The 22,317-nt window shown below is 39.2% G+C and overlaps 2 protein-coding genes, 1 long non-coding RNA gene and 1 pseudogene across 5 annotated transcripts; 1 reads left to right on the forward strand and 3 right to left on the reverse strand.

Moving 5' to 3' along the window:
- Positions 1–339: 339 nt before the first annotated feature.
- LOC126614558 (uncharacterized) lies at positions 340–1,353 on the forward strand. Its single transcript, XR_007620434.1, has 2 exons — positions 340–857; positions 1,150–1,353. It is a non-coding gene; the product is annotated as an uncharacterized LOC126614558 (long non-coding RNA).
- Positions 1,354–5,896: 4,543 nt separating this feature from the next.
- On the reverse strand, positions 5,897–6,343 carry LOC126615113 (uncharacterized). The gene has a single exon (XM_050282855.1). It carries the CDS (start codon positions 6,341–6,343, stop codon positions 6,110–6,112), a length of 234 nt encoding a protein of 77 aa, XP_050138812.1. The 3' UTR covers positions 5,897–6,109.
- Positions 5,897–21,841, reverse strand: LOC126615111 (phosphoribosylglycinamide formyltransferase, chloroplastic-like). 3 transcript variants are annotated; one of them, XM_050282853.1, is made up of 10 exons: positions 21,393–21,841; positions 20,731–20,842; positions 20,008–20,184; positions 19,762–19,888; positions 19,471–19,595; positions 18,960–19,001; positions 16,891–18,528; positions 8,702–9,979; positions 7,549–7,625; positions 5,897–6,353 (listed from the first exon to the last, which is right to left on the reverse strand). In XM_050282853.1, the coding sequence occupies exons 1-5, from the start codon at positions 21,763–21,765 to the stop codon at positions 19,482–19,484; spliced, it is 903 nt and encodes a 300-aa protein (XP_050138810.1). In that variant the 5' UTR covers positions 21,766–21,841; the 3' UTR covers positions 5,897–6,353; positions 7,549–7,625; positions 8,702–9,979; positions 16,891–18,528; positions 18,960–19,001; positions 19,471–19,481. The 3 variants fall into 3 exon arrangements, with proteins under 3 accessions (XP_050138810.1, XP_050138809.1, XP_050138808.1); XM_050282852.1 differs by having other exon boundaries at positions 16,891–19,001; XM_050282851.1 differs by having other exon boundaries at positions 16,891–19,595; positions 21,393–21,840.
- On the reverse strand, positions 10,953–16,893 carry LOC126615110 (pentatricopeptide repeat-containing protein At2g13600-like; annotated as a pseudogene).
- Positions 21,842–22,317: the final 476 nt, after the last annotated feature.

Raw genomic sequence — 22,317 nt, forward strand, 5'->3', positions numbered from 1 at the left:
AGTTAGTTGTCTGGCAGATAGTGCAACCACGCACACTGTTTTGAGTAGGGGTGGGTTGGAAAAACTGAAAACCGAAAAAAACCGAACCAAAAAAAAAATCGAACCGAATCTGTTGAATCGAACCGAACCAAATTTAGTTGGTTCGGTTTCGATTTTTGAGGTATGAAAACCGGACCGGACCAAACCGAACCGAACCGAAATATGAAAATAAAATATAAATACTCAAAACCTGCTGGAGTGGAGATTCGAACCCCTTCCGTCCAGGTTGGGGATAGCTTCCTTCAAACCAACTTGATTGTGGGCTTTGTATTGCTATAATTGTACCAGTATAATATTTATAGGCATTCTAATCTTAATGTTTTATAAAATTTATAAAGTTCACAAACCCTAGCCGTCATTCATTTTCATTCTCAAATCTCTCTTCTCTCTTTCTCTCATCCCCTGCGCTTCCTCATTCTCTCTCTCCCTCCTTCTTCTCTTCCTCCCTTCAACTCTCCTTCCTCTCTTCCTCTCTTCCTCTCTCCAACCTGCCAAGTCCATGGTTGTAACATGGATCTTACTTTTTTAAAGGATTACCACATGAGGAGTAGGGTTTGTGATGAATTTATTTGACAATCCCCATTTTTTCCCTCTCCAAATCTTACGCCTCTTGTCTCTCTACTCCTCGTCTGATAGACTCTCTCTGTGGACTCTCACCTATAACAACAACAACTTCTTCACTCCTTTCTAATATTCCTTTCTTTCTCCATAAACTTTCGATCTTTGCTTTTCAAATACAAGCCAAATAGTTTTTTACTCTAGATTCATATGGAGGTCGCACCAGACATCCATCTTTGTTCCTCCGGATTTCTTTAACAGTAAGTATTCAATTTTTTTTTTTTTTTCTTTTTCTTGTTTAATTCTTTGAGTGCTGAAAAATGAAAATGGTAGTTTTTATTTTATGTTTTGATTAATAGTTTTTATTTCTTTGGTTTGTTGACTATGCTATTTGAATTTATTTGTTGACTATGCTTTGTGAATTTTTGAAGAAAAATTGGCTGATGTTATTCTTGGATTTGTCTTTGTGGAGCCCTATGTAGTAAAGATCTTTGGTTTTTGGATCTTTATTTTTATTAAACCTTTGGATCTCGTTTGTTTGGCTGTGTTCAGACAGGTGCTCGTGGCCGGATGTTACAATCGGCGAGGCGTCGGTTGGTTGGTGGCGAGGGTTTGTGCTAGTAGGGATGCTTGGCGGCGGGTGCTGCAGTAGAAGCCTAGGTTTTCTTTTGTTGTATTTTATGGCTTGGGCCTTTACTGTTTGTTGGAACTATTGGGCTAGTATGGCAGGGTCTCTTTTGGGCTAGTTTACTAATATCCAGATCTAAAATAATAATAATAATAATAATGAAAAAAACCGAACCGGACCGAAATCAAACCGAAAAAAACCGGAACCAAAAAAAACCGAACCGAAAAAAACCAAAAAAAATTTGAACCAAATCGAACTGAACTGAAATTTCGGTTCGGTTTCGGTTTTGACAAAAAACCGAACCGTTTCGAACCGAACCCAACCCTAGTTTTGAGTGAACGCATCTATTTCACTAACTTCATACCTAAGAATGCACCTCTGACAACCCTCTCAGGCCCATCAAACTTGATAGAAGGATACGGTAAGGCACGTATATTGTTGTCCAATGGTACAATCTTGACCATTGTTGAGGCACTCTATTCTCCACATTCCGAAAGAACGTTACTCAGTTTCAAGGACATTAGAGATAACAATTATCACGCTAAAACCCACGTAGAAAATGGAGTTGAATTTCTGTGCATAACTTCCTACGAATATGGCCTAAAGCGTATTCTAGAGAAGATGGAGCGTATCCCGAATGGTCTGTATACTACCACCATACGCCACATAGAATGCCGCTATGTGGCCGGCCCTACCACAAGGATCGCGCAAGAAATTACACTTTGGCATGATCGTTTGGGACATCCTGGACGAATAGCGATGCACCGTATCCTTAAATCTTCACACGGGCATCCACTAACCCAAAGCTTAGGTTCGATCCATGAAATTGCATGTCAAACATGTTCTATGGGAAAGCTTATTACTAAGCCTTCTATGACAAGATTCGTTCGAATCCTCCTATTTGTCTACAACGGATTCAGGGGGACATTTGTGGACCGATTCAACCTCCCTGCGAACCATTTAGATATTTTATGGTTTTGGTTGACGCTTCCACACGTTGGTCACACGTGTGCTTGTTGTCCATAAGGAATGCTGCATTCTCCAAACTGTTGGCCTGGCAGAGGCATTCATTAAGCACTTATAAATGATTGCTCGATCGTTGGTCATACGTACCAAGCTCCCGATCGCTGTTTGGGGCCATGCAATATTGCACGCAACAAAGTTGGTTCGCCTGAGGCCTGTTGCGACACAACCATTTATTGCCCTTCAGTTGGTCACTGGATGAGAACCCGACATATCGCATATGCGCGTCTTTGGTTATGCGGTATATGTGCCGATCTTGCTGCCCTTACTTAAAAAAATGGGGCCTCAGTGAAGGATGGGAATCTATGTCGGATATGATTCTCCTTCGATTATTCATTACTTAGAACCTTTGAAGGCGATCTGTTTACCACTCGTTTCGTGGATTGTCACTTCTATGAGACAGTCTTTTCGTCGTTAGAGGGACATAAAAACGTCAACGTTCCTAATGAACGACGCGAATTATCATGGACGACTCCCACTTTGTCTCATTTAGATCCCCGCACCACTCAGTCCGAAGCTGAAGTGCAGCGCATAATAGATCTCCAGAGCATAGCTCAGAGCATGCCAAATGCTTTCACTGATCTAGCGCGCGTGAGAAGATCACATATTCCAGCTGCGAATACTCCTGCAAAGATGGATGTACCAAATGTATGACGAACTGCCCCTCTGGAAGCCTGGGACGCCAATTCTGGTGATCCACGTACATTAACGGCTAGCCAATCATCTGCCTCTACATAAAAGCATGGCAGACCACTTGGTTAAAAGGATTCACACCCCCGGAAGAGGAAAACCATGACACAAGGTCCTGAAGAGCCTAACGTGAATCCGACTATCATTTACTCATTCTACCCAACTCATGAGGAAATTCTAGATTACGGAAGCGTCCTTGAAGAGACGAATCATCCTCCCGAGAATCATGAAATTTTGGTCTATTATGCTAGCTTAGATGATGTGTGGCGTAGAAATGAGATGATTGTCGACGATGCATTAGCATTTGCAGTAGCTACTGAGATCATGTTGAGCGATGACATTGAACCGCGTTCCGTTGATGAATGTCGACGTAGAGCTGATTGGTCAAACTGGAAACAAGCAATCCAAGTCGAACTTGATTCACTTGCGAAACGTAAGGTGTTTGGACCTGTAGTTCCTACTCCTCCACATGTGAAGCCTGTTGGCTACATGTGGGTTTTCGTTCGAAAGCGTAATGAGAAGAACGAGATTGTGCGTTACAAAACTCGTCTTGTAGCACAAGGTTTCTTGCAACGCCCCGGGATTGACTATGACGAAACTTACTCACCCGTTATGGATGTGAATGTGATTACTTTTCGCTACCTTATCAGTTTGGTAGTTTCTGAAAAACTAGATATGCAGCTGATGGACGTAGTAACCGTGTATCTCTATAGGGATCTTGATACGAAAATTTATATGAAAGTTCCGAAGGACTTACATTGACTGGTTCAAATATTTCCAAACCCCGGAACACGCTCTCAATTCGGCTGAGGCGTTCACTCTACAATTTGAAACAATCTGGAAGAATGTGGTATAACCGTCTGAGTGAGTATTTGACTAGTCAGGGATATGTGAACAATGAACTATGCCCTTATGTGTTCATTAAGAAGTCACATTCCGAATTTGCGATTGTTGCAATATATGTCGATGACATGAATCTCATCGGAACTCCTAAAGAGCTCGCGAGAATTGCTTCGCACCTGAAGTCGAAATTTGAGATGAAAGATCTAGGTAAGACTCAATACTGTCTCGGTCTCGAGATAGAGCATTGTTCGGATGGAATCCTAGTACATCAATCGAACTACACCCAGAAGGTGTTGCGCCGTTTTAATGAGGATAAAGCGAAGTCTTTGAGTACTCCTATGGTCGTTCGTACGCTAGATGCAAAACGAGATCCCTTCCATCCGAATAAGGATGATGAAGAGATTTTGGAGCCTAAAGTTCCTTATCTAAGTGCGATAGGCGCTTTATTGTACTTAGCTCAATGTACTAGACCCGACATCTCCTTCTCTGTTAATCTTTTGGCAAGATACAGCAATGCACCAACACACAGACACTGGACTGGCGTGAAAGACATCTTCCGTTACCTTAAGGGTACTACGGATTTGGGCTTGTTTTATCCCTACGAATCCTCGAGTGATGTCGCACCCTATACTCATCGGGTTGATTCTCGCCTTCTTGGTTATGTCGACGCTGGATACTTATCTGATCCGCACAAGGCGCGTTCTCAAACGGGTTATGTCTTTACCATTGGAGGCACCGCAATCTCTTGGAGGTCAACTAAACAGACCTTAGTTGCCACTTCGTCTAACCATGTTGAAATTATCGCCTTACATGAAGCAACTCAGGAATGCTTTTGGTTGAGAGCAATAGTGGGCCATATTCGAAGCTCCTGTGATCTTCATCTCGCCGTTAATGCCCCGACGACGATTTTTTAGGACAACGCAACTTGCATCGAACAGCTCAAGAAGGGTTACATCAAAGGAGACAACACCAAGCACATTGCGCCGAAGTTTTTCTTTACACATCAACAACAAGAGCATCAGAAGATTGAAGTCACACAAATCCGTTCACAAGACAATCTAGCCGACCTCTTCACCAAATCACTGCCGAATGCGACGTTTAAGAAGCTTGTTCATGGAATTGGTATGCTTAAACTTTCTGAGTTGTAACTTTGCTATTTCTCTTTGGAATTATGTCAAACTCAAGGGGAGTATTCTGTAGATGCTTGCTTGATCTTAATGTACTCTTTTTCCCTACGATTAGGAGCATTTTTCCCAATAGGTTTTTGCTACCTAACTAGGTTTTAACGAGGCACCCACCTTGGGCTGGTCATATCCTTGATGACGTCTTGTAGACGTTTCTTTTGACTTTGCATTTCTCATACATTTTTCCTTAGACTATGGATTTTGTCCCTACTCAAGTTTTTGCCATAGCCTTAAGGTTTTTTAGTGAGACTTACTACTTATGCAAGTTCCTACCTTATTGAGAATAAGCGTTGTTCCTTGGAATCAGTGTCGACGAGTCGACTTCCTCAACTTCTGCATGATGCTGAATCTACCTTGAGTATTTACACACTCAAAGGGGAGTGTTGTGAACATTCCTAGTTTAAGTATGATTGTGTAAATCCTAGATTAGATTTGATCCTAGTTATCCTTTCCTATTACAACTTGTATTACTTGGAGAAGAAGGAATATCTTCTCTCCCTTTACTACTATAAATAAAGACACAATGTAGAAGGGATAACAACACACATTCCCCTACAATTCTACAAACACATCTCTCTTCCCTCTCTCTTGTGCCACCGGCCCCTCTCCCTTTGTCAGATAAAAATAGACCACAACAAAAATTTATATATTAGGTCATATTAAGTTGGATCAAATCAACCTTGAACCATATCCATATTCATTTTAACTTGGATTATCGAATTCGAATAATCGGATTAAAAGTCTCAATTCGTACCCTATTGATTTCATCGATTCATATCAAAATTCAATCAATTGACATGCCTATTTGTATCAAAGCAATTGAGGTGGCTACCACATCAACAAATCGGTAGTCACCATCATGGCCACGTCAACAAGTTAACAATAATTTAACGAAATAAACAAAATCTAACAAAAGTGAAACAAAATCGAGTTTCAGGGTGTTAAGTGGTAAAATGTGGATTCCAGAGCAAAAGTGAATTAAGCCATTCCATACAATAAGCCCCATTTGAATCCAAAATTTGAAATGTTACATCAAATTGGAGGGCCAGATATGTACTCAAATCACAATCCAATCACTGCTATACTGGTACAAATGCCACTCCTTTCTTCTCAAATCTGGTTTTGAGTGCATCGCCGTCGCTATCTATTTGAATAAATGGGCTAGATCAGGATCACCCAAGTCTACATCCAACCAGCCATTCAAATGCATGTACTCAACATAATGTTCTGGTGGCTTCACCGCACGAGGGTTCACTGGTGTAAAGCCATGAGTCCTCTCAAGATCGCGAGCAAGCCACCTAACATACGCACGGTCCAACGGAGGAACAACTTTCAACAAGACCTCTTCCCTTTCTTGCTTCGCAGGCTTGTTTCCCATGCTGGAGAACCTTGCCGGCTTAAGAAAATGAAGTTAATTGGCGGCACATAAATTAATCACTTAAAAGCGGCATTCTTTGGAAGGAGCAAGCATCTGAAATGCAGCATCGGTTTTTATGTTGTTATAACTTGCATCTAAAATTTGGTTAAATCGCTAAAACATTCAAAGGACTGGCAAAATTACAAGTATCCAACAAAACATGGAAATATTTAATTCATAAGAGTTTGCGTTACTCTTTCTTAAACAGTCAGCCATTTTTCAACACAGTAAACAGCTTGCAGAATAAATACAGGAAAAGTATTGTTGAAATTCACATGCAAGGATCTTAATAGAACTTTCGGCGTACAATTCATAGACTTCCCAGTGAAATTTTGATATTACTTTTCCAGTGAAACAAAGAAAGTGATAAAATATACGTTAAGGTACCTATAACATCAAAGCTCTGAAACGCAATCCCAACAAATTACAATGATACGAGTCATACGACCAATTACACAACATATTCAGTATAAGCTTGACAAATTTGCCAAGGGTACGTTTGAAAGAAGACACCAGCATTTATAGGCTTCCGACTGAATGCCCCACGTTACAGGTCTGTACCAACAGTCAGTAATTATATGACTACCGTGTGTGGATATCACATCCCATATTATAATACTCATTCAGATTTCTCAGCCACAACTGACTAAAGCATACTATTAAATGCTAGTCGTAGTAGAAAACAAAAAAGCCAACTAAGTTGACGTTATGATACTCATGCAAGACGGTTGCCAGCCTCAGTAGTGTTTGAATCACTGACCAAGCACTGATATACGAGTCTTCTGTAACTCTCGCAAAAGACTTCAATTAAATACATATACTAACATTTAGTTCCATATTACTGTAGCTGATTACTCCAACTATCATCACAAACTAAGTGTACAGATATAGGCCAGCTGCTCAGACATTGCATGATGATTTCATTCTACGTAACTACTAGTCTACTATGCCCAGGCATGGACTCAAGACACAGAACTTGGGTGGGATGAACTTTGAAGCCAAATTTCATTAGTGAAAGGATTTTATCAAAAGAATCACTATCAACAACCAACAACCAACAACATTCAGAACAACATTCAGAATTGCAAGATACCAATTGCCAACAACTATTTTGATACTAAATCCCTCCAAACTTTCATTAACAGGGTAAATTAAAAGAAACGTACCTGCGGTTGTGATTCTCCTCTAGAACTGAAAGATGTCAATTTCCAAGTCCTCCAAGAAGATTATCTGAAATAAAACACTACAATAACAAATCCCTCATTTTCTCAATCCTAAATCTCTAGTAAATTCTTGAAAATCAGAAATTTATAGTGTGAAATTGAGTAGTTAAAAGAAGGAACTACAAAATTAAGGAGGTAGAAGATGAGCCTAATTAGAAATTTAGAAGAAGAAGAAGAAGCAAAGGTCCGAAGCAAGAATAGAGCAGCGGCCCATTAAGAGCAAAAAAACTCTAAAGCAATGCTAATAAAAGCTCTCCTCATTGCAGTAAGAAGAAAACTGAACCATATGAGCATACAAGAAAGGCCAAATTATGATTTTGTTTCCACAGTTTGGGCTAAGTTTTGAAAGAATAGGATTAAGAACTAGGATATCCGAGGTAAAATAGGAATGGCTGCAATTGAAGAGAAGATGAGAGAAAATTGATTAAGATGTTGGGCATGTGAACTGAAGACCTACACATTAGAAAATGCATAAGCAAAGCATGGATAAATAGATAATTCTTGCATGAAATTTCCATTGCACAAGCAAAGCAAAAAAATGTTTTTGTTCATGAAACTCCTAGTATATGAGTGAACTCTCCCTTGAGATACAATTGGTTACAATAAAATTTGATCAATGGATATATTCAATGCATAAAATAATGGCTCGTTTCGAAGTGTTTTTAAAATGATTGAAAGCGCTTTTGGTAAAATTGATTTTGAGTTCCAAAAGTGTTTTTTGGAAGAAGCACCAGATATGTGCTTCTTGTAGGAAATACTTAAAATGCTTTTTCAGAATCCACTTGAATTTGTACTGAAGATTGGTTTAAAAAATATTTTCACCAAAAGCGTATTGAGTCAGTTTAAAATTACTTCTAAAACGAGCTCCAAGATGAACAAGCCTAAGCCGACTCGACATCCTCTCACCCGGAACAATCCAACGATAAAAAACAACAGAAACTAGCACAAAATATACCTAATCCAGCTATGGACATTCAAGTTGGAATTCAATCGGAATCAACCAAAATAATTACAGCAAAACTACAATTAACCGAAATTAACCGGAACCAAAACTGAAATCGGAATTGAAGAAGGAAAATTAACTCAGTTCACTTACCCGACAACAAGCTTCGGCAAAACGAGGATAAGGGGCAAAATCCGTAGGAAAAAGAGACACCCCTCTCTCTGTCTCGGAAGTTATTGCAAACTGTGGTTTTAAAAAGTGCTTAATTGCATAACACCCCGAGGTTTCTCATGTTTTCACAAAAGACCAGTTGGGTTTTGAGAACTATAAAAACAACCCCTTATGTACCAAACTTTTTTCACAAATCCCCCTTTGTCTCAAATTCTAATGTCTCCAAATAGCAAATTTATCCTTATAGTTACTTTTTACGGGTCACTGGAACTACCCGGAGCAAAAGCACTTTCTTCGGAATACATTTATCCAATAAACACTTTTAACTTAGTGTAAAAATATCATTCTATATCAAAAAATAAAAACTTTAACTTGTTATTCTTTAAATTTCGTTTATCCAATGAAAACTTTAATTTCGGGAACTACTTAATTCAAAATTTTAAGATTACTACCTTTGAAATTAGGGCAATGTTGTATGGTTACTTAAGAATCTTAACTACATCGATAACAAAAGAACTGATTTGATCCAAAAAAATTTGAAAAAAATATATATATCATAGAGTTGCTTAGGAAGAAGTTCTTTTAGGCCAGTGAGATTTTTGGAATATCAATGCCGGTTTTCTCAAAAACAACCAATACATGTTACTTTCTAAAATAGCTATACAGCCCCTTTCGGCTCCTCCCGCGGGCTTGCTTTTACCAATTTACAGCCAATCATGGACCCAGCACACAAATGTTGATTAAGGCAAAATGTAGTCCTCTTGTTGTAGCAACTTGCATTTGCTTCAAGGCTTTTGTTCAGCCAAACTACAACAACAACAACAACAAAGCCTTTTCCCACTAAGTGGGGTCGGCTATATGAATCCTAGAACGTCATTGCGCTCGGTTTTGTGTCATGTCCTCCGTTAGATCCAAGTACTCTAAGTCTTTTCTTAGGGTCCCTTCCAAAGTTTTCCTAGGTCTTCCTCTACCCCTTCGGCCCCGAACCTCTGTTCCGTAGTCACATCTTCGAACCGGAGCGTCAGTAGGCCTTCTTTGCACATGTCCAAACCACCGTAACCGATTTTCTCTCATCTTTCCTTCAACTTCGGCTACTCCTACTTTACCTCGGATATCCTCATTCAGAATCCGCCATTTTCCGCTTCTCGTTTTGAACCCAAGGTCCAATAGATAAAGGCTAGCATTGTAATTTCACTCGTTTTGGCGAGTTTAGTGACCAAGGCCGGTATCCTTCATCACATCCAATCTTGGTTTTGCTCCCTACAAAAACGTAAAAACACTTTTACCGTGAGTTCATTGCTACCTCTTAAACATCTGAACCGTTGATAACCATAAAAATAAGAATAATAACAATTCAACAGCATTTACCACAATACCGAGAGAAATTACCATGTAATGAGACCTTTTAAAATCTTCAATAGAAAATCTGAATTCATCATCCATATCTCAAGCAAATCACAGGTATTACGATGATTTCAGTGTCCATGTGCATCACATGAAGGTGGAACAGAACTGCAAGCATTAGAAGCCCAACTAATTATTCAAAATTCCATCACCTAGCACCGCAACGTGGATTTCTGCAATCTTAAACTAATAGAGGCACGGTTAACTTTTACCTGCTATTCCTTATACACCAGTTGTAAATGAAGAGTGTTGCAATGTACTTTAATGCATACAGCGGAATAAAGGAGTCAAAGAAGCAGATTTAAAACCATCCATGCATTCAATGAAGTAAATATTAAAACCAGCATTCACAGAAAACTAAAATCTGATAGAGGACCACTTTATTTTCCAGAATTTATAAGAGGAAAACCCTGTCTTGTTCTAGAACGAATAATTAATATGAACAGTTCTGTTAAGATATCTTCCCGTTCTAATAGACCTTTACCAACAACAACAACAAAGCATTTTCCCACTAAGTGGGGTCGGCTATATGAATCCTAGAACGCCATTGTACTCGGTTTTGTGTCATGTCCTTCGTTAGATCCAAGTACTCTAAGTCTTTTCTTAGGGTTTCTTCCAAAGTTTTCCTAGGTTTTCCTCTACCCTTTCGGCCCTGAACCTCTGTCCCGTAGTCACATCTTCGAACCAGAGCGTTAGTAGGCCTTCTTTGCACATGTCCAAACCACCGTAACCGATTTTCTCTCATCTTTCCTTCAATTTTGGCTACTCCTACTGTACCTTAGATACCTCATTCCTAATCTTATCATTTCTCGTGTGCTCATACATCCAACGATGCATCCTCATCTCCGTTACACCCATTTTGTGCACGTGTTGATGCTTCACCGCCCAACATTTTGTGCCATACAGCATTGCTAGCCTTATTGTCATCCTATAAAATTTTCCCTTGAGCTTCAGTGGCATACGACGGTCACACAACACGCCGGATGCACTCTTCCACTTCATCCATCCAGCTTGTATTCTATGGTTGAGGTCTCTATCTAATTCTCCGTTCTTTTGCAAGATAGATCCTAGGTAGCGAAAACGGTCACTCTTTGGTATTTCCTGATCTCCGATCCTCACCCCTAACTCATTTTGGCCTCCAGTTGCACTGAACTTGCACTCCATATATTCTGTCTTTGATCGGCTTAGGCGAAGACCTTTAGGTTCCAACATTTCTCTCCAAAGGTTAAGCTTCGCATTTACCCCTTCCTGAGTTTCATCTATTAACACTATATCGTCTGCGAAAAGCATACATCAAGGAATATTATCTTGAATATGTCTTGTTAACTCATCAATTACCAATGCAAACAGGTAAGGACTTAAGGATTGTTGATGCACAAAATCAGTGAGGACTTTGGTGCAACAGAAAGTATTAAGTTTGTGACCTTCGCTAAATTGCTCCGGTCATTAATGTGGATAAGTATGTAAATGGATAGAGACAGGAGAGCAAACACAAGATGTACGTAGTTCACCCAGATTGGCTACGTCCACGGAGTAAAGGAGTTCTCATTAATTGTGAAGGGTTTACACAAGTACATAGGTTCAAACTCTCCTTTAGTGAGTACAAGTGAATGATTTAGTACAAATGACATTAGGAAATATTGTGGGAGAATGATCTCCTTTTATAGAAGAGAGTTTTTAGCCTTGTTCTGACATTGACACGTGTCGTGTTATGATTGGCTTCCGATGTTGACACGTGTCGCGCTATGATTGGCTTCTGATGTCGACACATGTCGCTCTGTGATTGGCCTCCTGGTTGGAAGGAAACTCTTCTGGGTCCTTGACGGTATAACGTTGACCGGTGCTCGATAGTTTCGGGATTGGTCAAGTATGGTACAAACAGTGTTCCCCTAAGTTCCCGAGTGAGGGAAGCTCCTCGGTTGGGGACTTGCAAGATCCAAGCCGCTGAGTAATCACGAAACTTCTAAGTACCGAAGTGTGGTATCGTCTTCACTTGCCTTATCTGTCTCATAGGTCGATGTGGCATCTTCTCTGGAAGTACTCTTCCTCCATCCATGGGTGGTATCTTTAACCGGTGGAGATGCACAAGGTAATGTATCAATTTCATTTAAAAAATAAGAGACAGGAAATTCAAAAATTAAACAAACAAAAAACTATTTTGTTTTGTTTATCTTTCTGGTGCGGGGTAGGCTAGCAACGGAGCATCTAGTTTTATGCTTGCAATTAAACACTTATTGTCCCAAACAGCAGATCAAACATAGCAAAAAAAAATTGAAACCACGAACACAAAGCAACAAGGGTTTGGAATAATAATAAGTTCACCAAAGGAATGAAGAAAGAACAATCAGAGCCATGTCAATCCTGCCTAGAAACTAAATTGGATTTTTTTTACTTTGGTTTGAACATTAAGGCTGCTTTTGGGAAATTGGATTTAAAATGGGACTTTGGATTACTCAGTTTAAATTGCTTGCATCAAATGTCAAAATAAAACACAGCAAAGAAAAAGAAGTTTCCATATTTAAGTAATTCAAAGAGAATTTGAAATTATACTTTCCCCTTGAATTTGAAATTGCTCAAATAGTCAAGACTCAAATTACACGTGGATCTTATTAACATAAAAGATTTATATTTCAAAGTCTTGTTAAGCAATCTACACTAAAAATAATCCCAATCTTTCATTTCAAATCCGCATATCCAATTACAACATAAGTTCAACAAATCTCCTTCTTTTTCAAGAGAAACAAAAAACAATAAATAAATAAACAGCAACCCTCCCTCCATCCAACATCTTGCCATTTCAATTTTGCAGCATCATGGGCTGCCACAACTAATAATAGCAACTGTCAACAAAGGATGCATATTCCTAAAGACATCTAATGACATCTAACTAGTAACTAGCAAGAAATGTCTGTCATCAATTTTGTGTTAGTGCCCATTGGTCATGTACCGGTGTGTCTACGCATGCACAATTTTAGAGTTTAGGAATCTATCAGAGTAACAGATATACTCAAAAAAGTAGTCTTCCTCAAACAAATAGTGATAACAGCAGCAGCAAGGAATGGAGAACACAATAGTAGGAGAATCTATTACATACCAGAGATCACCAGTAATCACCATGGAAGCAAATTCCAACCTTGCAACTATGAAACCGGTATCTACCCTGCATTATAAGTGCCCTTGAGGTAGAAAGGGAAATCAGCTTCGTTACCATGTGGCAATCAAGGAAAACTTGAAGGTTTTTCATCATGTAGATAGGCATTAAGCAATCCCAACAGCAACATCAAGTTTTTCAATGTGATTATCCTGATAAAATAGTGAGCTAAGTGGATTGACGGAGCAACTTGTATCTCCTATGTTCTTAACAATCTCATCCAGTATTCTATAAATATCCTTTATTTGCGGATGATTAGTGTGGTCTACAGTGAACACATGTACCCTATTATCAACCTCTATCCAGCTACAACCGGGTTTTTTCTCAATGCCCTTCTTTCTCATCTCTTTTCTAACATCTGCAAAAGCTTCTAATTGTCCAGAGTCAGAATACGTATTAGCTAGAAGGACATAACTCCCAGAATCATCTACATCTAAATCGACCAAATTTTTCACTGCAACTTCTGCTAACTTTGAATCGCGATGAACCCGACAAGCGCCAAGCAAGGCCCCCCATATGGCAGCATTTGGCTTAAGGGGCATTTCATCTATCAATTTCTTGGCGTCCTCTAATAACCCAGCCCGACCAAGTAGGTCTACCATGCAAGCAAAATGCTCACATGTTGGATAGATGCCAAAATCTTCGGTCATGGAAGTGAAGTGGTGTTTCCCCTCTTTTACCAGGCCCGAATGGCTACAACCCGATATAACCGATACAAAACTTATATGATCAGGTTCACAATCCGTTTTCAACATATTCTCAAAAACATCAATCACTTTCCTACCTTCACCATTTTGAGCATATCCTGCCATAATCGCATTCCAAGTAATCAAATTTTTATCAGAAATTGAATAAAAAACTCTTTTCGCTTCTTCAATTCTCCCACATCTTGAATACAAAGTAATAATGCTATTTTTGACTGAAACATTAGAGATAAACCCTAGTTTTTCAGCTTGAGCTATAACTTGAACCCCAAGTTTTAGTACTGCTAAATCAGAACAGGCACTGATTGACGTTACTAAGGTGACCCAATCAGGTTTAACCTCCAACCTTCGCATTAGAATATACAATTTTAGGCCTTCTTCCCAAAAACCATTTTGGAAATATGTTGCTAACATTGAATTCCAAGTTATGACATTCCTCTCTGGCATTTTATCAAAATATTCTCGAGCTTTTTCAACATTACCAATATGAGAGAATGTCGTGATCATCGCTGTCCATGATATTATATCTTTAACTGGCATCAACTCGAATGCCCGGTTTGCACTATGAGTATTTTCGCACTTCGCATACATTGTGACAAGAGAATTCCCCACAGGAGTAGAAGAGGTCATCCCAGCCTTGATTGTATATCCATGGAGCTGTTCCCCAACTAAAACATGCTTTTGGCCTGAACAAACCCCAAGGACTGTTGCAAGAATAAACTCATCCAAGGAAATAGGAGCCTTTCTCATTTGTTTAAACAGCAATAAAGCTTCGTCTTCGAGCCCGGACTGCACAACTCCACTGATCAAAGAAGTCCAAGAAACGGCATTGCGTTCTGTCATGGTGTTAAACACCTGCCTTGCAAAATGCAAGTGTCCACATTTGACATACATATCAATCAGCCCACTACCTGCAAAAACATCAAGAATTGGTTCCATACGGATGATACGAGCATGCAAATGGGTACCCCATTCAAGATCATGTATGCTTGCACATGCACTAAGTACTGTGGCATATATCAAAGAATTTGGTCTAGAACCTTGGTTCCACATCTCAACAAACATACTGAGACTCTCAACTGCAAAACCATGTTGAGAAAAGATTGAAATCATGGTGTTCCAAGACACACAGTCACGTTCAGGCATTTGAACAAACAAATGAAGAGCCCTTCCAACCCCATAAAGTTTCGAGTAACCATAGACCATACTGTTCCAACAAAACAAACTCGGATACGGGATCCTCCAAAACATTTTCTCAGCAGAGCTCAACGCACCACACTTAATGTACATATCAATAATCGAATTTTGAATCGCCATGTTGTTTGCAAAATCTAACTTCTCCACAAGACTATGCAACTGAAGAGCCAATTTGATGTAGCCAAGACTACCACAAGCCTTCATTACGCAAGAGAATGAAAATGGGTCGGAAAAACTATCACAGTTCCGAACCATTGAAGCAAACACTTTAATCGTCTCGGCTGGTTGTCCATTGTTAAAATGCCCAGACATCATTGTAGTCCAAGACACAGAATCTCTCACAGGCATTTCTTCGAACAAATTCTTTGCTTCCATCATCCGATGCGAATCTACCAAGCCACTAATCATTGTATTCCAACTAAAAACATTAGGTTGTTGAATACTATCAAAAACCCGACAAGCATCGTCCACCAGGCTACACTGGGAGTACATATGCAAGAGATGGTTCTGGAGGAAAATAGCAGAGTCCAAACCTACAGAAATGAGTTGGCCATGGAGTTTTCTGGCAATGGGTATCGACTTGAGAGATGCACAAGTTTTCATAGCTTCGTAGAATGTCTGTGACAATTCCATGTAAGATTGTTGCAGGGAGGGGTCAGGACAAAGAATAACTCTCTTGGAAAGACTTTCTTGGGTTGAGACATGACGAACTAGTAAGCGTGAGAGATGATATAGATGCTTCAAGGGTTGAGCTGGCAGTATCTCCATCACTGGAGATATTAGGCTTAACTGCCTCAGAGACTTCTATGAGATGTCCTAAAATTAAAGAAAAGAACGCAGTATTTGAGTAAGAAACTCAGAATATAAAATGGCATCAGCTATAACCTCAACTATGGCACACACATCTGAACGTTTGTCTGTTTTTAATATTACATCTAAAAAAGGGTTACAGAACTTGAAGCAGAGGATGATGCAAATTACTTAGAAGTGCTACGGGTTTGGCAAAATAATAAGCATCCATCAAAACATGAAAAAAGCCCTCCGGACTTGTTTAATCCATAATGCACACTCATAGTGGTGGGTCGAAAACACTATGCTAACAAAGTTTAAGGATATAACAGAAAAATATTCGTCCCTTGATAATTTGTACCAATTACACATCTGACAAGGAAAATTATCCGTTTATGAACTGGTCCATACCAACTAACCGCAACTATATGACTACTATGGTCCGTATGCAAAACATTAAAAAGTTAATTGATATTTTCATCTGAGAATCTGAAAAATGCTCTTGCCAGTAATGACTAATGAGGGGCAGAAAACACGACCAATCTCTCATCAGTAAAGTTTCAGTTTTCGCCCATTGATCCCCTTAGTTTACTAGTTGTTGCAATTCAAATAAAAATGACTTACTTTCATCAAACTTATCGAACCAAATAGCAGAATTAAGCCGCTACGCTAACGTATAATTGCGAAAATTAGTGAACTAAAACCACATGGACCAAATTGAAACTATTGGAAAACTTCGATCAACAAAATCAAAACATGGACAAATACAAGCCACCGAAAACATTAATACTTGAGTACCCAAGTTACAATTCCAGCAGATAAAGCGTACGCACTTGGATACGACCCGAAGAGGAACGACAAAGATCAGCTTAAACGATATTCCTAGATAATACCAGGCAGATATGGAGAGGGTATGAAAAAGTTACTAGCTTTGGAAGCGACGGAGCAGATGCGGCGTCGAGGTGCGCATCTGCAGTGTTTCCGTCGTCGGAGAGGTTCGTATCCGGCCGTTCGAAGCTCGCGCGCTGAGTTGCTCGAGATGTATGTGAAGGAGGTTGCACTGAGTCTCTTCGATTTCAAGTGTTCTCGGCTGAAAGAGAACTGGTAAATTTTGGGGAAAGTCATTAAAAGGGCAATTTAGTCCATTAGCCCTTTTCTTTTTGTATAATTACAACTTGTTGGAGGCGTATTGGGGGTGGGCAAACGGGTCTTTGACCCCGGGGCGCGGTGGGTCCAGTCGGTTCTAGGTGGGTATGGGACGGATCCATATTTTATAAATTCAAAACAGGATGCGGCAGGTCAGGTCCATGTAATTAGATCCAAATCTCTAAAAAAAATGGGTCCTCAACCCGGACCGTTTCAACTGTACCTTATACGAAGATTATGTCTCTCCCTCGCTGACTGCATGACTCTCCTCTCTTGAAGACTCCAACTCCAAGTTTGGAAGCCGTTTTTTCTTTTGTGGATTTTGACGAACATCTATTCTTGGTTGGTCATATGTATGATGGACGTCATGTAGACATTTAATTTAGCTTTGCACTGTCTCACGCACTTTTCCTTAGACTATAAGTTTTTTGTCTTGCCTTAGGTTTTACCATAGCCATTGGGTTTTTGTGAGACTTGGTTCCATATGCAAGTTCCTTTGTCTGAGACTAGCGTGTTCCCAAATAAGTGTCGAAGGGTTGACTTCTTCTGATGATAAATTTACTTGAGTATTTACACACTTAAGGAGGAGTATTATAGATATTATATTAAAATGTAATTGTGTAAATTCTCGATATATTTGATTACTAGTTACTCTTTTTCTACTAAGATTGTATATACTTGGAAGGACAAGTAGTCTTCTCTTTTTACCACCATAAACTCATACACGCAGAGAAATCCTCACTTTATCCACTCTCTTTCTTTTGCCGCACCCCTCTCTTCCCTTGTCAGATAAATTGGCCACAACAGTCATAATTTTTGTACTATTGGGTATATGGGCCATTTTCTATTTCTCACGAATATTTTTTTTTTTTTTTTTTTGGGTTCAACAAGAAGATTAACACGAGTATATTTGGATTTTGGAGTGGCGCAAATAAAACTTCAAACATCAGGACAAGATATCAATAGAACATATATAGCAGGATCTAAAGCGAAAACCAAGTACCACTACATTACATACAGGAGTGTCAAAAACCACCTTCCAGAAAACCGGTCTTCTCATTCGTAACGTTTTACCTTGAAACATCAGTAACACTTCACACTAGTAGAATATCAATAGAATTGGCAACCAAAATATCAAGCAAGAAGTTATCAAATCACCCTAGAGGGGGCTCCAAGTCCGCCCCAACATTGCTCATGTAGACCTTACGCTGCGTGTACTATGACACCGCCCGGAATTGGGCCGCCTGGACAGCCACGGGTCCAGCAGCGGCATTAGGAGCCGGGCCAGGGCTAACCACCAGCAACTGGTACACGGTCATCCGATTACCAATCTTCTTCTGGGGCAGCTGTTGGGCTTTCCAGGCAACAGAACGAGTTTTGAAGAGAAAGAAACCAAAACTCTTTCACTTACCAGATACCTTATCACAAAAGAACACTCACCAGTCTCAAGACATTTTTGACATTCAGAGAACAAGGGCATATATTGGAAAATATGCATACATGAATTCAGACACTGCAACATTTGGGTGATGCTACAAGATTACGTTGGATTCTTGGGAAAAGTGAGGTTTGTCAATACAACCATGGAGCTTACAATTATATACCGAACAACAAGAAATAAAAAAACAAGAAGAAAAATTTCTACTTTTCATTCTCTCTCGTTATAATCATCTGATCTTAGTTCAATTTCCTTTTAACGTATAAATTCCAGATATAATAATATCTAAAAACACTTGGCTTGAGAAAAATCTAAAGATTAACTTCAAAAAGATTGAAAACAAAGAGTTGAAGACCAATATGAGGGAACAATTGGATAAGCAAATGAGAACAGCTAAAAAAATCTTCATACCTCTGCTGTATCACCGCCACCATACACTCCTTGGGATGTCAACTGCAAGCGAAAATATGTGGCCCTGATAATGTATCATGAATTCAGTTGGGTCTCATTAACTGAGAAAGCAACACACGCAAAGAAAGCTGAAAATTCCGAAATGTGGTACGTCCAACTTTGAGAGTTTGCCACTTAACCCTCTGATATGTTCTTTTTCCTTCTTCTTTTAAATTAACATCCCATTGTACGATACACTCAAACCATTCTAGATAATAAAAAGAAACATACGATACGCGTTGCACCATTCTACAAAACGATAGCCTGCAGTTTAACAGGAATCGAGCGCTGACTAAATTTACTCGTACACAATGAATAGAAATCATGCTAGACTAAGTTTGGCACTTTTTTTTCTGCTACCATTCTCTCTCTCTTTTTTTTTTTTTTTTTTGTGAGCATATGAAATGCAATGCATCCAAGTACCAGGTAGTAGTGTATATAAACTGGACAAAGCCTCTTCAAAACTGAAAACCTTTGGTTCCTCTAGCTGTATTCAGCGGGATTTTCTTTGCTTCGGATGATAGGAACACCGTCCTCCCTCCAAATTATCCGTTCTTCACATAACGCTTTTGTTACTTCCACATATAAGGCGTGCTCCTAAAATCAATAATGAAGCCAAATTAGAAATTTAATTGAATAGAATGCACGGACTAACATGTTTATGATTCTAGCATTTGAAAGAGGTCAGTATCCAAAATCAAACAGACGGAGAAAATCTTCTTTGGATTCAATCAGTGGTTCGACAAGACAAAAATTGCATTACCTCCCTAAGAACCCTTGCTGCCAGCTCCTCGGCAGTGTCCTTAGCAAGCACAGGGACAACTCTTTGAGCAAGGATACGTCCTGTATCATAGTGCTCATCAACAAAATGTATTGTAGGGCCTGAGTATCTGACGAAAATGAAATACCTAATATTAGAACTTCTCCTCGTACAGGCAAAGTGCAAATGTAACTCAAATGAGTGAAGGTTGATTCAAAAGCCAATCGGCTATTGGTGAAAGATGCATACCTTGCCCCAGAAGCAATGACTGCTTTGTGAACCTTCATACCGTAATTACCTTTGCCTCCAAATGCTGGTAGGAGTGAGGGATGGATGTTCAGTATGGATATGGGATAAGCTTGTATCAACTCTACCGGTATAAGTTTCAAGTAACCAGCCAGGAGGACAAAGTCAACCTCCAATCCCCTGATCATATCAACAATCAAAAGCTAATTAGCAATAAAACTATGCTTAAAAGACTGCTCATAGATAATTCATGCCACGCTAGCAACAGCTCAAGTTGGCCTATGTCCCTAGGCTAGTGAAACACCAGAGAATAAGCATGTAATTTTAACTATGGTCCTACAGATTGTTTATAGTGAATAAAACTGACGTTTGTTATTCAAAATCAACCAAAATGCACAGAGGTTGATAAGTAATGTAAATAACATAATATGTGTTGTGTCCTTGATTGTCAATTTGCCAAGAGTAAAATTGAAGTAAATTCATTAAAACGAGCCGGTTAACTTATTTAAAAACTGGACGCCAATAATATTTGCGCTGGCCTCAGCCTCCCCTTTGAGGCATTTAATCAAACAAGTACCATACTTGTTCTCATGTTAAAATAAAATATCAATACAGTTAGGCAGACTTCTTCTGCCATCTTAAGTATAAGTAGATGATTCAGCATTCTAAATACCCAATGAGAGAGAAACTTGGATACAAAAGTTTTGAGCTGTCGAAGAGCCTGACCTAAGGGTAGCAACAAGGTCAGCCGGAGATATTCCATCGGGCTCAAGTTTAGTTTTGGGGAACACTATAACCGGGAGGCTCTTATCTCTTGCATAGTCGGCACCTCCGCAACCTGACAAGCAAAATAACATACAGTACACATGAATGGATATACAATATTCCCATCAAAGATTTCTATAATATACATTTAAAGCTCCTAACTTGTTTTCTATTTTTACCACACTCTATCATTAGCAGAAGAAACCCCAAGTACCAATGTATACCATTATGAAACAAGCCTTCAGAGCAAGTCTACGGGCTCTGATTCAGAAAAGCATTTGCAGGAGGCACTCCTGCTCATAAGTGCTTTTGTGAGAAGCATAAGACATTTTCATTCACAATCTAAGTGCTTCCTAGAAAAGCACCAAACACCAATGCTGGCATCGAAAGGATGCTAATACATTTGACTATGAAAACTTTTTCATTCAATCTATCCACAATTTTTCCCAACAAAAACAAAACCGAGATCAGAATTTGAGGTCACAAAACAAAAATTTGAGCAAGCAATAACAACAAATGTTAAGATCGAGCAGTTGCATAAAAGGGAAATACCATGATTATCCAGTAAGAAAAGCAAACTGGATTGATTGACAATGACAAAAGCACTTGAGAGCGGAGGATACCTTGTTTACTTGCGACCAAAACGACAACGTCTCCGAGAATTGAACCGTTAAGACACGCTTCATGGATTGATCGGAAATTGGAGCCACCGCCGGAGACAAAAACCGCAAGCTTTTTCCGCAGAATCCCACCTATCGAATCTTGACTGTATGAATCCGAAGAAACCACCACCTCAGCTGTCTCTGTGTGTGTGGTGTTCGTGCACTTTATTAACTTGGTAGACAAAGGGCGAGCTTTGAAGGAGACCCATTTGTGGGATTGAGAAAAAGATGTGGTGGAAGAAGAAGGGGAGGAATATTTGACGAAGAATTGGGTTTTGGCATTTGGAATCGGCGATGTTGAGCAAAACCCAGAAAGCAGACGCTGAGCTTCCATTGAAAGACGGACAGAATATTTAGTTCTGAAGCGGGGGAGGTAGCAGATGTCTTTTTATCATTGATAACCAAAGCATTTAAATTCATAAATATCGGTTTTTATGCAGAATTTCAAATGTATCAAAATTCTACTTAAGTATACCCAATTGTCCTCAAAATTAAAACCTAATTACAACTAAAAGTCAACAGCCTTTTAAATTTTAGACTTAATTGGATTAATAGTCCCGTGATAATAGAGTAGTTGTAAGAAAATCCATATGGTTAAAAAATTAGGATTTAAGCTTTTGTAGCGAAGTCTGTTATGATTTAAACCTAAATTGAAAATTTTGTTAGTTCTCCGTTAATTGTTAGCATATGAGACTCACATGTGAGGCTACAAAGACAAAGTTAGTCTCACATGTAAGCCCTACATGCTAATAGTTAACGGAGAGTTCCGTTTTAGCCTAATATGTGCGGCTTAGATGCTAATAATTAACAAATTGTTGATCGAATATTAATTTTGGGCATAAATCCCAAAGATTTCACCACAACGGCTTAAATTCTAGTTTTCTTA

Source organism: Malus sylvestris, chromosome 3 (genome assembly GCF_916048215.2).
Source record: "Malus sylvestris chromosome 3, drMalSylv7.2, whole genome shotgun sequence".
Classification (NCBI taxonomy): domain Eukaryota; kingdom Viridiplantae; phylum Streptophyta; class Magnoliopsida; order Rosales; family Rosaceae; genus Malus; species Malus sylvestris.